Source organism: Podarcis liolepis (assembly GCF_965112155.1).
Source record: "Podarcis liolepis genome assembly, chromosome: 4".
Taxonomy (NCBI): Eukaryota; Metazoa; Chordata; class Lepidosauria; order Squamata; family Lacertidae; genus Podarcis; species Podarcis liolepis.
The window spans coordinates 98546339-98560788 of NC_139558.1; the positions used below are offsets into that span (position 1 = coordinate 98546339).

The window sequence follows — 14450 nt, forward strand, 5'->3', positions numbered from 1 at the left end:
TTACAACATAAAAACACAAAAATACAGTGGTACCTCAGGTTAAGAACGTAATTTGTTCCGGAGGTCCGTTCTTAACCTGAAACTGTTCTTAACCTGAAGCACCACTTTAGCTAATGGGGCCTCCTGCTGCTGCCGTGCCACCGGAGCACGATTTCTGTTCTCATCCTGAAGCAAAGTTCTTAACCCGAGGTAATATTTCTGGGTTAGCGGAGTCTGTAACCTGAAGCGTCTGTAACCTGAAGCGTCTGTAACATGAGGCACCACTGTACATAACATAGTACAGTGGTGCCTCGCAAGACGAAAAGAATCCGTTCTGTGATTCTCTTCGTCTAGCGGTTTTTTCGTCTTGCGAAGCAAGCCCATTGACGGATTAGCGGATTAGCGGATTAGCGGCTATTAGCGGCTTATCTGCTGATCGGATCAGCTGATAAACGGCTTAGCGGCTTAGAAAAAGGGGGGGGGGAGGAAAAAAACCAGCAGGAACTCGCAAGACATTGTCGTCTTGCGAAGCAAGCGCATAGGAAATTCGTTTTGCGAAGCACCTCCAAAACGGAAAACTCTTTCGTCTAGCGAGTTTTCCGTCTTGCGAGGCATTCGTCTTGCGGGGCACCACTGTAACCAACAAAACAATACCCTCCTAATTTAAAAGGCCACGGACTGTTAAATTAGCCAAAGGCCTAGGAGAATGTTTTTGCCTGGCACCTACAGATATATAACAAAGGTGCCTGGGGGGGGGAGCATTCCACAAGCAGGGAACCAACACAGAAAAGGCCCATTCTCGTTTTGCTGCTCTCTGGACTTCTCCGAGAGCCCTCAAAAAAGAGCCTCAGATGATGATCGCAGAGTCCAGGTCGGTTCATATGAGGAGAGGCAGTCTTTGAGGTACTGCAGCCCTGAGCCATTTAAGGCTTTCTGGGCCAAAACCAGCACTTTGAATTAGGCCCAGAACTTTATGAGCCACGGAACTTCATAATTTCAATAGCTTCAATTCAAATTTAGCCTCTGACAAAAAAGGTTTTGCACAAAAGGTTTTGATGCAGCAGAGACTTTGCCGACAGAGTTGGGATGGGGTGGGAGAGAAGTTATTTAATTCCTGCCCCACGCCACAGCTCCTCCCACTATTCTGGAGGGTCACCAATATCTGGAGCAGGTTTTCAGAGGATGCAAGTGTTGCAGGGGGAATTAGTGAAAGTTGCCCCTGCTTTCACCAGCAGGGGCACCCTTTGCTCCAGAATTCTGCTCTGCGGATGGCTCCTACCCACAGAAACCAAGTTGGGATCCAAGTCCATATAGAATATCTGCAAGAAAATAAAGAGCATTTGATCTTTGGCACGGAATGCCATCAGCAACGCAAGTGAACTTGCTGAAATTACCTGAAGTCATGTCGATCATCAGCTTTTATTCCAGGCCACTCTTTCTTTAAGTACTGACTAGCCAATTTCTGAATGCCCTGTTTAAGAGAGAGAGAGAGAGAGAGAGAGAGAGAGAGAGAGAGAGAGAGAGAATTATTTACAAATGAATTTGGACTCTTGGCATTTCTCCAAAATATTAAATGTGGTTTTTCAGGAGGCGTTGAATTCCTTCTATTTGAATTCCCAACAGGACCAGCAACCCAAGACCCATCTACACTCTCAAAGAATGGCATAACATACCCTCATGGATCACAGCACTGACGGCTACTAAGATGCTTCACGGTACACATTTACGACAGGAGTTAAATATTGGTAGCATGAAAACTTGTGTTGCTGCATTTGTTTCACAGAAAGCCTATGCCCCAAAGTGGCTTGTGTTTATGCCTGTCACTCTCAAGACTGCTTTTTGCTGTCAATTTCAATGAAGCTGGTAACCTTGCAGAGAGATTTTCCTCAGTGGCGATTTTAGCTGTGTATTTAACACTATTTTACTACTACTAGTGATCGGTGTAAAAGAAATCTGACTATTCCAATAAAAGAATTATATGTGAAATCCTTTATGCCTTTTAAGGTAGTGTATGGCTATTAGGTAACACAGCCTTTATATAAAGTACTTATGGCTGAAGCAGGAAAAGGTTTCACGTATACGCTAAAGGCTTGAATGAAGTTAAATTTGGTTGTAGGTAATAATAATTGGCCTGCAAAAGATTGCATCCATAAATAACACTTCAATAAGTTTGTGGAGATTAATTTTTGCGGCTTTGGATTTGCGAATGCAAATTTTAAAATTAATTTAATGAGTGATTGTTGACATTTTTTAGTTTATCCAGGAAGGCTGCTTATAATGGAAATTTGAAGTAAACGTTTAACTTCCCTCTTCTTTGACTCTTTAGTGGTGAATATTGCTATCCTGTTTTTTATGCATGGTTGCTTATTCTGACCTTACGTTCCTTTAAAAAACAGTTTTGTTTAGTTTTTCTGATGTTATATTAGGCGACTGTTGACGACTTTCTGTTGAAATGTGTTTGACTTATATTAAAATATACTGTACAGGACTGGCCTAATAAGGATTTATTACTGGGTTGTTTGTAAATATAGTGTTTATTTTATTGTAATAAGGAATTCTGGATTTTTTATATACATTTCCCTCCACAATGCTTTTTGTGCCATGGTTGTTTGAACAATTTTTTTAGTGGTTTGCGGGAATGTTGCCAAGGAATTGGGGAGATGACATGAAGCCAATATGGTACAGTAGAAAGACCAAGGGGCTTAGATGTGGGAGACCCCAGAAAATGACTATCACAACTACTGCGGACATGAACGCAACTGAAGTATTGCGAGACCAGTCATGATCTCTTGCAATAGGGTGGAAAAGAACATATTGTGATTTTACCAATACCCAGCTAAATCCTCTGCACTACTGAACCTAGATAAAAATTCTGTCATTCACCCAAATTGTCAAAAGGCCTGCACATTTTTTGGGTTGGTGGGTGGGATCTCACATACGTAGCCATAAATGGCAGCAAAAGTATCTCTTTTCCAGTGAAGACTAGTACAGTGGGTTTGTATTTGCAGCAAGCGTATAATATAAGGTCCTCCTTGTTCTGTTCTCAAGGACACTTGCTGCTTCTCCTCTCAAAAGGTCCCCAAGACAAAGACCATCACTGTTTGGCTCCAACTGGGAAATCTACCAATAGTTTAACCTTTGGCACAGTTATATAGAGCATGAGGCTTAGGAGTGCGCTCAGTACTTGCTTGTGGGTCACTTGGCAACCTTTTAATTCAAACAGTCGTGGTTGCAATATTTAAATGAAGGCAAAATCCCATTATTGTACATATGACAATTAGTCCAACTGTAAAGATTCGGGCTAAAAAATCTGGGGTGGGTTTTTTTTTTAATTCCTACGTAGAAATTAAAAGGTACTGTTGCCTAACCTCTGGATTCCCTAATATTTCAATCTGAGGGTTTGATCACATAATACATAATGGAAGGTAATTCTCATAGACATATGACATCCATGATATATGCCTGAGTATGTTAATTGGTCATTTTTAGAATCTTAAATACTTTGTGCCGGACATTGCCCTGCACTTCGAATGCAACATGTAGATTTAACCCTTTCCTCCTCATCACGGTCCTGACAAGAACACCCTCCATCCCCACAAATGCTGTGAACAGCATGGAGAATATGTACTGTATCGTATTCTTCAGCCGCACCAGCCTAAGTTATGATCAGCATTTCACACAGGCGTTGTTCACACGTAAAACTAAGCCACCGGTTTATTTAGCCAAAATGTGGCGTGGTTTGTTTGAATGTCCAAATCAAGCCCTACAAACTAATCCTGGTTTCTCTTCTGGAAATAAACCATGATGTGAAGCCACTGTTTACCGTTGGCTTTTGAACCATGGCATGTTCCAACTATGGTTTGGCATTAATGTATAACAAAGGCGGCATTTTTTCATCTTCGCCAAGCTAAGCAGTTATCTCCTTACCTCTCTCGCCCTGACCTAGCCACTGTGATCCACGCGACGGTCACCTCCAGACTGGATTATTGTAACTCGCTCTACGTGGGGCTGCCCTTGAGACTGACCCAGAAACTCCAGCGGGTGCAGAATGCCGCGGCGAGACTCCTTATGGGGTCTTCGCTGCGAGATCATATTCATTCGGTACTATACCAGCTGCACTGGCTCCCGATGGAGTACAGGATCAGGTTTAAGGTGCTGGTTTTAACCTTCAAAGCCCTATACGGCCTAGGACCCTCGTACCTACAGGACCGCCTCTCCTGGTATGTCCCACAGAGGAACTTACGGGCTTGAAATAAAAACACCTTGGAGGTCCCGGGCCACAGAGAGGTTAGGCTGGCCTCAACCAGAGCCAGGGCTTTTTCGGCTGTGGCTCCGATCTGGTGGAACGCTCTGTCCCAAGAGACTAGGGCCCTGCGGGACTTGACATCTTTCCACAGGGCCTGCAAGACAGAGCTGTTCCACCAGGCCTTTGGCCAAGGCACAGCCTGACTCCCTCCTTTGGCAATCCTCACAGAACTCTAGCCCAATGGTTGCCATTAATTTGATTTGAATTAATTTTATAATGAAATGATTTTAGAATGTTTTATCATTTTACTGTTGTTAGCCACTCTGAGCCCGGCTTTTGCTGGCGAGGGAGGGATATAAATAAAATTTATGATGATGATGATGATGATGATGATGAACCTAGAAGCCTCGCTTAACCATGGTGTGCTTGGCTACCTCACTGCAGATGTTGGCAAACTAAACAAGCTTTGGAGAAACAGTCTATGGCTTCCTTTCTTGCTTGCCTGCAAGGCAATTCCTAGATTGCTGAACAAAGCAAATGGAGAAATTGTATTGGCAGAGTAGCAAGCAGTCACACTGTTTGCATTTAGATACTCACATGAATATATAATTAACAAGATGAGTGAAAAGCCTTTGAAAAATGGAAAGAAGACAGGAAGGATAAAGAGGATTTTTTTTCATGCTTTAACTCTTTGGTTCCCTCCACCATACTTCCTCTTTAGACCTGACTCCAGGGATAATTTCTGCAGTTGCAGCCTCTCTGCTTGGGCTTAGGTCTCTTCCCCAGCTCTTTGGAAGCCATCGTGGGCAAGGAAACCAACTCCTAGGGGCCTAGGCCCCCCCCCAATAAAATATTTTAGGGTGCCAGCCGTGCCTCCCCCAGTTGATGGGCATTACCATTGTCCCTTCACTGCACTCACATGCTCCCCAGCTCCCTTCCCTCTCCACTCTGTTTCTGGGCTTGGGAGCAGGGAGTGATGTCCACATAGGCAAATGGACTGTGCGCGCACAAATGATGTGCATGTGTTTTAACTCAGCTTTTTATTTCTTATCTTGCCCCACCATTTTATTCTTTTCAATGAGCAGGTAAAGGTTTTATAAACTCACAGCAGAAGAAATCATGGTCTCTTCTATACCAGCCATAAGAAAATATATTTGTTCCTCTCCATGCATAGTCCTCTGATATTATTCTTAAACTTTCACATAATATACCATTAGAAAGGGAAGAGGCAGAGGAAGCTGAAGATCAATGCATCTGTCAAGCAGAAAGTTACGAGAAGCAAAGGCCAGCTCCTCTGAAAACATCCTCCTATGCAATTAGTGCGCTCTCCCCTTTCTAGCCTGTGCTTTTATATTCCACCTTTACAGCCTAATAAGGCTAATCTGAGAGAAGATGAGAAAGTAGTGATGAACTCTCCCCACTGTTAAGGAAAAATTATCTGGTCCAGATAATGCATTTTGTTCGACGCAACCAAGCCATCCTCTGACTGGAATTTAAATTGCAGAATGCTCTGCCTCAGCCTAGCTGAGCTGCTTCAGTGCACTTAGCAATTTTATCACAGGCAGAAGTAACTGCTGCATCAGTTAAGGACTCCATGCCCAGGATATTAAAAGGTCATCTTTAAAGTATATTCAGGGATCACTTAACCCCACTGCAGAATACAAAAGAGCACGGCCATATAGGTTTTTACTGTTATTCTCCTGTAGCACCAACACCCATATTTTTCTGGTTTCCTCCTTGCATTTGCATGCTCTGGCAAAAATGGGAAACAGTTCCAAACTATTTAATGTTTCAAATAGTTAAACCTTATCCATGAAAATTTCACATTTCCCAGAATTAAAGAAAACCTGATGCAATTCGAGAGGGAGAATATGTAAAAGCAAGGTTTGCCAACGTTTGGACAAGCGTCTGCTCTTGTGCCTTTAGCTGAAGCTATTAGTTGATAATAATACCATTAAAAGAGTCACCTGATTCACAGAAAAAGCTGCTGTTAAAAGGCACAGAAATAGACCAGGCTGCCTGCTCCAGTCAACTGACAACCTTGAATTACGGTATATGGTGGTCAAATTGTGCAAAGAAGTGAGCATCAGGTCAGAGCTATAGTGAACACTCTCAAGGGCAAATGCAAGGCACTGGCAATATTCTGCCCTAAGCTTTCCCCAAAACTCTCTAGGCAAGTTTTAAAAAGAAAAAGTAGATCTTTAATTTATTGTCTTTTCCTTTCTAGGACTAAATCCTTCCAAGGCAACTCACAACCGATTAAAAACATACAATTCATTTATTCTACAGATTACAAACCATAAATTAACTTTTAAATGTCAACAATCCATAGAAAGCTCCAATATGTGCTCTGGGTGCACATCACCCCAAAATATGAGAACTGCAAACAGATCATGAAGAGAAAGAGATGCTTACTGAATATTATCCAATTTACAGCTAGCAATTCTGATATAATAAGCACAACCAAATTGCTGGTTAGCAGTCACTCTTCCAAATCCAGCTTAATGCATTTTGTAAAAATGTTCTAGTTCTAGTTGAGTGAATTTACATGTATATGTATAGCCACTACATAATTTTGTAGTTATTCATCAAAGTCTTAACTAATTTTTCTTTTAAGGGGCTATTTTATAAAGCTGCCTATCACAAAATTATGGGCTGATGTCCATTAGAGAAATGTGAATTTCAAATTCACCTCCACTTTGCAAATGCTGGAAAGATGCTTCTTTGAATGCCTTCTTTCTATAGAAGTAACAATATTCTACATTCCAAGATAAAACTTCAAGAAATGTTTTCTCTCTCTTCAGACAATACAATACTGTTTCCTCCATTACGACTTACTAATGGATATTAAAAAACCTCGCAAATAACTGCAGATACTATTGCAATAGAGCAACAAATATACAGTAATATGAAGTCATGCAACAGTATGAAATCCTGCACCACAAAAAAACCATACAATTATCTGTACAATTGGTTAGAGGTTTCATTGTTTTAAAGGAGCAGTAAAGCACTGGTGCTTCATAAGTGTTCTCTCTGATTTATATACATTATAAAATGAAATAATAACAACAAACTTTAGGTAAAGGTAAAGGGACCCCTGACCATTAGGTCCAGTCGTGTCTGACTCTGGGGTTGCGGCGCTCATCTCGCTTTATTGGCCGAGGGAGCTGGTGTACAGCTTCCGGGTCATGTGGCCAGCATGACTAAGCCACTTCTGGCGAACCAGAGCAGCGCACGGAAACACCGTTTACCTTCCCTATTTATCTACTTGCACTTTGATGTGCTTTTGAACTGCTAGGTGGGCAGGAGCAGGGAGCAAGCAACGGGAGCTCACCCCGTCGTGGGGATTCAAACCGCCGACCTTCTGATTGGCAAGTCCTAGGCTCTGTGGTTTAACCCACAGCGCCACCCGCGTCCACAAAAAGCAAAGCGCTGGTGTTTAACTGCGTATTCCTTTGCATGTAGCTGCACTGCTGTGAGAATGCATCACTAACAAGGACTGAAGGCAAAGGTTATGCCAGGACTCTTAGCTTTCTGCTGAAAGTAAATTTGCGCACAGGCGAACTCCATCATGCAATCCTCAGTGAAGTGGGGCAGTACAGGGACTAGAGGTGTCTTGTGTGCTGAGGCCACTGCCGCTGACACTGACAAAGCTGTTTAATTAGATGGGGTCATGGCTGTGTGCTTGAACCAGTAGGATCACCAGACTGGTGGCTTTGCTCCACTCAATGCCCTGCTACTGCCAGGAACAGGCTTACTGTACAGACAAACTCTTAAGCGAGAGAGCCGCTCAAGTCTGGACCCTGGAGTTCTCCAACAGAGGTTCCAGCCTTACCTGCTGTTGCAAAGGGAAGCACTCCTGTCACAGCCTATTATGATTTCAAGCCTATCTTCCCAGGCTCCCCACCATTTCTCTGCAAGTAGGACCAAGGTGGGACTCTCAAGAGTCTCCTCCAGCACCATAATTGAATTTTGAATTATGGTGCTGGAGGAGACTCTTGAGAGTCCCATGGACTGCAAGAAGATCAAACGCATCCATTCTTAAGGAAATTAGCCCTGAGTACTCACTGGAAGAACAGATCCTGAAGCTGAGGCTCCAAGACTTTGGCCACCTCATGAGAAGAGAAGACTCCCTGGAAAAGACCCTGATGTTGGGAAAGACGGAGGGTACAAGGAGAAGGGGACAACAGAGGACGAGATGGTTGGACAGTGTTCTCGAAGCTACCAGCATGAGTCTGACCAAACTGCGGGAGGCAGTGGAAGACAGGAGTGCCTGGCGTGCTCTGGTCCAGGGGGTCACGAAGAGTCGGACACGACTAAACGACTAAACAACAACAGGACCAAGGTAGGTAATAAAAGGAAAGGGTTACGAGATGGTGGTGGAAGCTGCACGGAAACGGACTGGAGCTCCAATGGTCTCACTTAAGAAGTTTACGGGCTGGGCCTTTTGTTTTATGCGCACATAGAGAAAGGTAGAGTTAGAATGAAGCCCAGAGGCCATTTAATCCAACCCTTTGCAGATGTAAGAATCACAGCTAAAGAATCCCTGGCAAATGGCCACCCAAGCTCTGTTTAAAGACCTTCAGGGAAGGAGAGTCCACCACCTTCCAAGGAAGTCCATTCATATAGTGGTGCCTCGCAAGATGAAATTAATCCGTTCCGTGAGTCTCTTCGTCTAGCGGTTTTTTCGTCTTGCGAAGCAACCCTATTAGCGGCTTAGCGCTATTAAAAGCTTAGCGGCTATTAAAGGCTTAGCGGATTAGCGGCTAAAAGGCTATTAGCGGCTTAGCTGCTTAGAAAAAGGGGGGGAGCGGAAAAAAATCGGAACACTCGCAAGACGTTTTCGTCTTGCAAAGCAAGCCCATAGGGAAATCCGTCTTGCGAAGCAGCTCAAAAATGGAAAACCCTTTCGTCTAGCGGGTTTTCAGTCTTGCGAGGCATTTGTCTTGCGGGGCACCACTGTAGTTGCACCTAGGTTCAAAAGGGATGGTACCATATGGAGCCACTCTTAGTTTGTGAATGCCGGGGGCAGAATCAGTGAGTTGTACTGTTGCTCTACCCAACCCAGCCATGTTGATTGTCTTAATCAGTTGATCACATTATGGGCAGTTCTTTTAAAAATGAAAACAAGTCCAAATATGGGTTATGAAAATGGAACAGGTGAACCACGCTGTGGTTCCAAATGCAATTATTTCTTTTATTAAAGGATATGAAAGGGGGAGAGTTAGCTTTGATGGTAGTGTGAGGAAAACAAGCCCCTCTCCAGGGGGGCAGTGGGAAGGTCATTGAGCAAGACTTGGAAAATAGCCATGCTGTCAACTATTATAAATCTGATACATTTGGCCTTGCGCCTTTCCACAGGGAAACCTTTTAAAGTTTTATTATAAAGTGCTCCATCCAGATCTCTCACATAACATCTACACTGCAAAATAAAGAAGATTTTTTTATATACTTCTTTTCCGGATATCCTTTTCTGCAACACACTGCTTCTATAATAGCCCTAAACAAATATAAAAGTGGGTGGAATATTTTTTGCTTTGTCTTCTCTTTGCATTGTATTAAATGAGGGCATTGCTGTAACTCTGTGTGCTGTTCCAAAGTCCAATGATAAATACCTATCATTAAATGCTGAACACTTTGCTGTATCACACAGTACATACAAGCTAGCCAAATTAATGGTTATTTCTTGGTTTGGTTAACAGTATCCTTGACTGGTCCAGGGGAGCTCTGATCTCTATGTTCCGCATGCATGTGGGGCCACATTCTCCTAGAACAGGTTTAGTGTAGTGACTGAGACACATGCTACTAAGTCCCTGGTTCATCTAGTACATGGGTAGGCCAACTAAGGTCCGGGGACCGGATCCGGCCCAATCGCCTTCTAAATCCGGCCCGCGGACGGTCCTGGAATCAGCATGTTTTTACATGAGTAGAATGTGTCCTTTTATTTAAAATGCATCTCTGGGTTATTTGTGGGGCATAGGAATTTGTTCTTCTTCTCTCCCCCCCAAAAAAATATAGTCCGGCCCCCCACAAGGTCTGAGGGACAGTGGACCGGCCCCCTGCTGGAAGAGTGTGCTGACCCCTGAACTAGCACCTCAACCATGAACAAAGAGTGATTTTAGGTGAACCACTGTCTTAGACCCAGCCTCTCATCAACAATAATACTCCAGGGATTGAACTAACTTTCTCAGGAAGGAAAGTATTGCGGAACTGAGGCAAGGAGTGGTGACAAGAGATGAAGTTCTAGGCTTTGCTGGCAAATTAAAACCTGAGTCTGGGTGGCAACCACAGAAGACTTCTCAAAGTCCTAAACTGTGAAAATGGTGATCTTGAAAAAAAGAAGGAAGGAAGGAAGGAAGGAAGGAAGGAAGGAAGGAAGGAAGGAAGGAACGAACAAACAAACGGGGGGGGGGGGTTGAGTAACTTGTCTTTAAGATCAGCCTCTGGGAAGTGGGCATTGTGATACCCTTCTGAAAAAGGGACCCAGAGGGAATCCAAGAAGCTACCAGCTGGTTATCTTAATGTCTGCTCCAGGAAAATGGGTGGAAAGCATGATTAAGGATAGACACAGGAAGCAAATGGAAGAATGTGCCTTGCCAAGGCAGAAACAGAATGGCTTCTGCAAGGGTAATTCTGGCCTCTGTAACCTTTTAGGGTTTCTTTGAGAGTGTCAGCAAGTGTACAAATGGAGGCAATCCGATCAGCATTGTCTAGTGTCCTTTCATTGATAGAGTGACATGGTGCAAAGTGAAAATAGACTGTGCCAGATCACAACAGGCAAGGTAATAGATAGAAAGATAACTGTGGCAGGTGTTGGCTAGAACTCCCCAAAGAGAGCTGTTGTCTTCTGAAAGCTGGCTAGTCTGGACCTGCAGTTAATCCCACTCCAGCTAAGGGCCACTGCCCAGTTTTGCAGTCACTGGCTCTTAGTGTGTAAAGGCAAGGAACACATCAGGGGGCACCCTCCAAATCTAAGGACTCTGGTAAAGCCACATCTTCTGGCCAGATGGGAAACTGAGGCCAGACCCAGAACATGACACACATTGAGTATTAATCCCTAATCAAGTCATCAGTCCCTTTACTTTTCCACACTTTTCAACTGCCTCAGAATTCACCCTTCCTCCAGGCACCTCAGAATCCCCACCCAGATGGGAATGGAAGTCTCTTCTGCCTTGAATTAAATTCTAGTTTAAATTACTTTACCACCAAAAAAGGGGGAAAGATTAAGTGCAGTTCCCCAGAAGGATGTGTCAGGATCAGGGGACTGAGCTGTGGTGAGTGAGACTTAGTTGAGAACACTGAATCATCATCATCATCATCAACCTTTTATTCGACCGTCAGTCAGAAAAAAGTACATTTGTCAATACACAGTTAAAAGCTCCAGGAAGATTTTAGAACTTAGCCAACACTAAAATGGGCTAAGCAGATAGCCCCGTAAATACTGGATCATTCCTTCTTCCATCCCATTCAGCTGAGCTCCTACCTCTTAGATGGCTCAACCACGTCTGCCTTCAGAGAAGACTTGTTGCTAGCCTGTGAAAGGAACCCTTAGCTTCTGTTTTTCATCAGCATGGTATTTTACATTTCTTTTTAACACCGACTTTCCTAGCTTTCTTTTCTGCCTGTCCTCTTGCTTGGCTGATGTTTGCTGGTCATCCCTGTGTTCTTATGTTCTGAATGTACTTCTGTTCTTGCTTCCAGTACCAGACATGATCTTTGGATGAAGGATGATATGTAAATTTAATGAAGAATGGTATTCTTGCTTCAGAATATCCAAATTCTAACAGAATCCACACTGACCTAAGTCCTGCTCACAGTGGCCAAACTAAGCCACAGCAATAAAATACCCAGTCTATTGTAGACAGAGGCAGATCAGATCTAGAAGGTGGGACAACTCCTTCCCTTAGGATGCAGAAGTCTCTGAAGACCATACCTGTCAGATCCAGAGGGAGGCATCATCCTGTCAATGTCCTCCAGTTCATTCTTGCAAATCATGGAAAGTCTCTCAAATCCTCCAAAAACAACCCCTTTAGATGAATCATTTGCTGTGACATACATTGCTCCCTCCTTTTTTAAGGAGCAAGTAAAAAAAGGGAAGTAGGGATGCGGGTGGCGCTGTGGGTTAAACCACAGAGCCTAGGACTTGCCGATCAGAAGGTCGGCGGTTCGAATCCCCACAACGGGGTGAGCTCCCATTGCTTGGTCCCTGCTCCTGCCAACCTAGCAGCTCAAAAGCATGTCAAAGTGCAAGTAGATAAATAGGTACCGCTCTGGCGGGAAGGTAAACAGCGTTTCCGTGCGCTGCTCTGGTTCGCCAGAAGCGGCTTAGTCATGCTGGCCACATGACCCGGAAGCTGTATGCCGGCTCCCTCGGCCAATAAAGCGAGATGAGCGGCGCAGCCCCAGAGTCGGTCACGAATGGACCTAATGGTCAGGGGTCCCTTTACCTAAAAAAGGGAAGTATATTGATTTCAAGTCCAACTGCAGATACAGGTATTGTTGAGCAACTTCATAGGAGACTGAAGAAGAATGTCAGCCTAATGCTACAAAAAGCAGCTTTCTCATTTTGGTACTCCATGCCCTATAGGTTGATAGCTGCTCAGTGTGGGGATTCAGGACACTAGAAAGCATCAGAACCATCTTTTATGTGGATGCCCATCAGATCATCCTAGAACCATTGCCAGGGAAAGGATAGTTCCTCCTCATACTGGGGGAGAACTGCTAATCCTCTCATGCCTCTCATGACATACCTTAAAGTGGTCATATCACAAATCAATACTATGTGGCAAGCTGCTCATTTCGTGTGTGTGTGTGTGTTTTTCAACCAAGCTAACATATTACTTTATTTATTCAGGTAATAAAGGCTGACACCTTGTCGTTTGTCAGGTGTTTATATGCTTGTTTTTGGGTATGCCGAATTGGAGCTTTACACTGGATTAGATTAAGTTTGTGCTTAACCATTTGCGTAAGATTTTCACTTATTTCTTGACTGATATTAAACATACTGACTCCTTTTTATTTGTGCTTTTTCTAATCTGTGTTCTTTCTAGACAAATATGTCTAAGCAACGGTGAAGGCATCTCATACACCCCCTGAAACCCAAGTGTTTTCCCCCCAATTCCACTGAAACAAATTTAAAATGTATTTAAAGGCTCCCTTCAAAGCTCCCTTCATCTCATACATGATTAGAGGACGTGCTTATAAAAATACGCTGTAACAGCTCAAGTATTTGAGCTATGTTAGTCCAAAGCGAGAGTTGAGCAACTTTAAAAAGATTCCTTTTAAAAGAGCTGTGGCCAATGCAGCCCTGAGGTTCTCTTAAAATAGAAAATGCTTCCTTTGTTTTCCCTACATTACTGAATACCTGATAGACTTGTAATCACTGCAGATGTGTTTGCATTCAAGTTCCAAAGGTAACGAGCTTTAACACCCCAGGATACAGAATTGTTAGGTGTCAAAATACTGGCAAAGTGTGTCTGAAAATATTTATCATTTCAAGTTGCAAAGTCAGCTGCGCTCTGTGCTAACTGCAAAGACAAATCAAAATAACTTACATTTTATTCACATACCGAACTGACCATAAGGTGCTTTTTAAGAAAGCTGACCTTACAATTAAATGGCATAAAAAGCAACAGCTGAAAGGGTGATGCCACCATGCTTTCCACAGCTGGTGGCTGAGGAAAGTGCAACACCCTGCTCTAACTCTGGATTTCCTTCTTTTATTTTTTCCATATGGGTGTCAAATTTAACCCATCAGTGTTGGGCTATATGTTTTATCACCTAACAAAGTTTGCGTTATTTTTGAAAGTACTAAGGTGCATTTTGCTTAAGCTGTCTAGAAAACAATGCTTCCAAACTCTAGTTTAAAAAATAAATGAATTAAAAAAAGGTTTTGATTATACGTACATTTCAACCATTAAATATCCACATTAATCGACTTCCCTTCTTCCCCTCCCATGGTTCTTTTAATTTCCCCATAGTTTCTGCATATTCTGAAAAAACCCACCTCATTTAATTTAATTTTCCCCAATCCTATTTCTTTATTATACATTATACTGTCAAATTTACCTTAATCCTGCTAACGTTTTCACTTGTTTAAAATTATTTTCCAAATATTCCACAAAGATATTCCACTCCTCTTCAGATACGTGACCTTCTTGCTCTCTTAATCTGCTGGTTAGACCTGCGAACTCTGCATAGTATATCATTTTAAGTTACCATTCTT

At 43.0% G+C, this 14450-nt stretch overlaps 2 protein-coding genes across 11 annotated transcripts in view; one reads left to right on the plus strand and one right to left on the minus strand.

Moving 5' to 3' along the window:
• The window catches only part of LOC310705311 (uncharacterized protein), a 145288-nt gene extending 140745 nt beyond the window's left edge, over nt 1-4543 (plus strand). The window contains exon 2 of the mRNA XM_083499944.1: nt 4347-4543. Coding sequence (XP_083356070.1) covers nt 4347-4428 — 82 coding nt within the window. The 3' untranslated portion in view covers nt 4429-4543. The remainder of the gene's footprint in view (nt 1-4346) is intronic.
• FCHSD2 (FCH and double SH3 domains 2) overlaps nt 1-14450 on the minus strand; it is a 145951-nt gene that overhangs the window by 79659 nt on the left and 51842 nt on the right. For all 10 annotated transcript variants that reach the window (XR_014525178.1, XR_014525179.1, XM_083499537.1 and 7 more), the window contains exon 4: nt 1374-1450. Coding sequence is in view for 8 of the 10 variants with exons in the window: in XM_083499537.1 (XP_083355663.1) it covers nt 1374-1450 (77 nt within the window). In the remaining 2 variants the exon portion in view is untranslated. The remainder of the gene's footprint in view (nt 1-1373; nt 1451-14450) is intronic.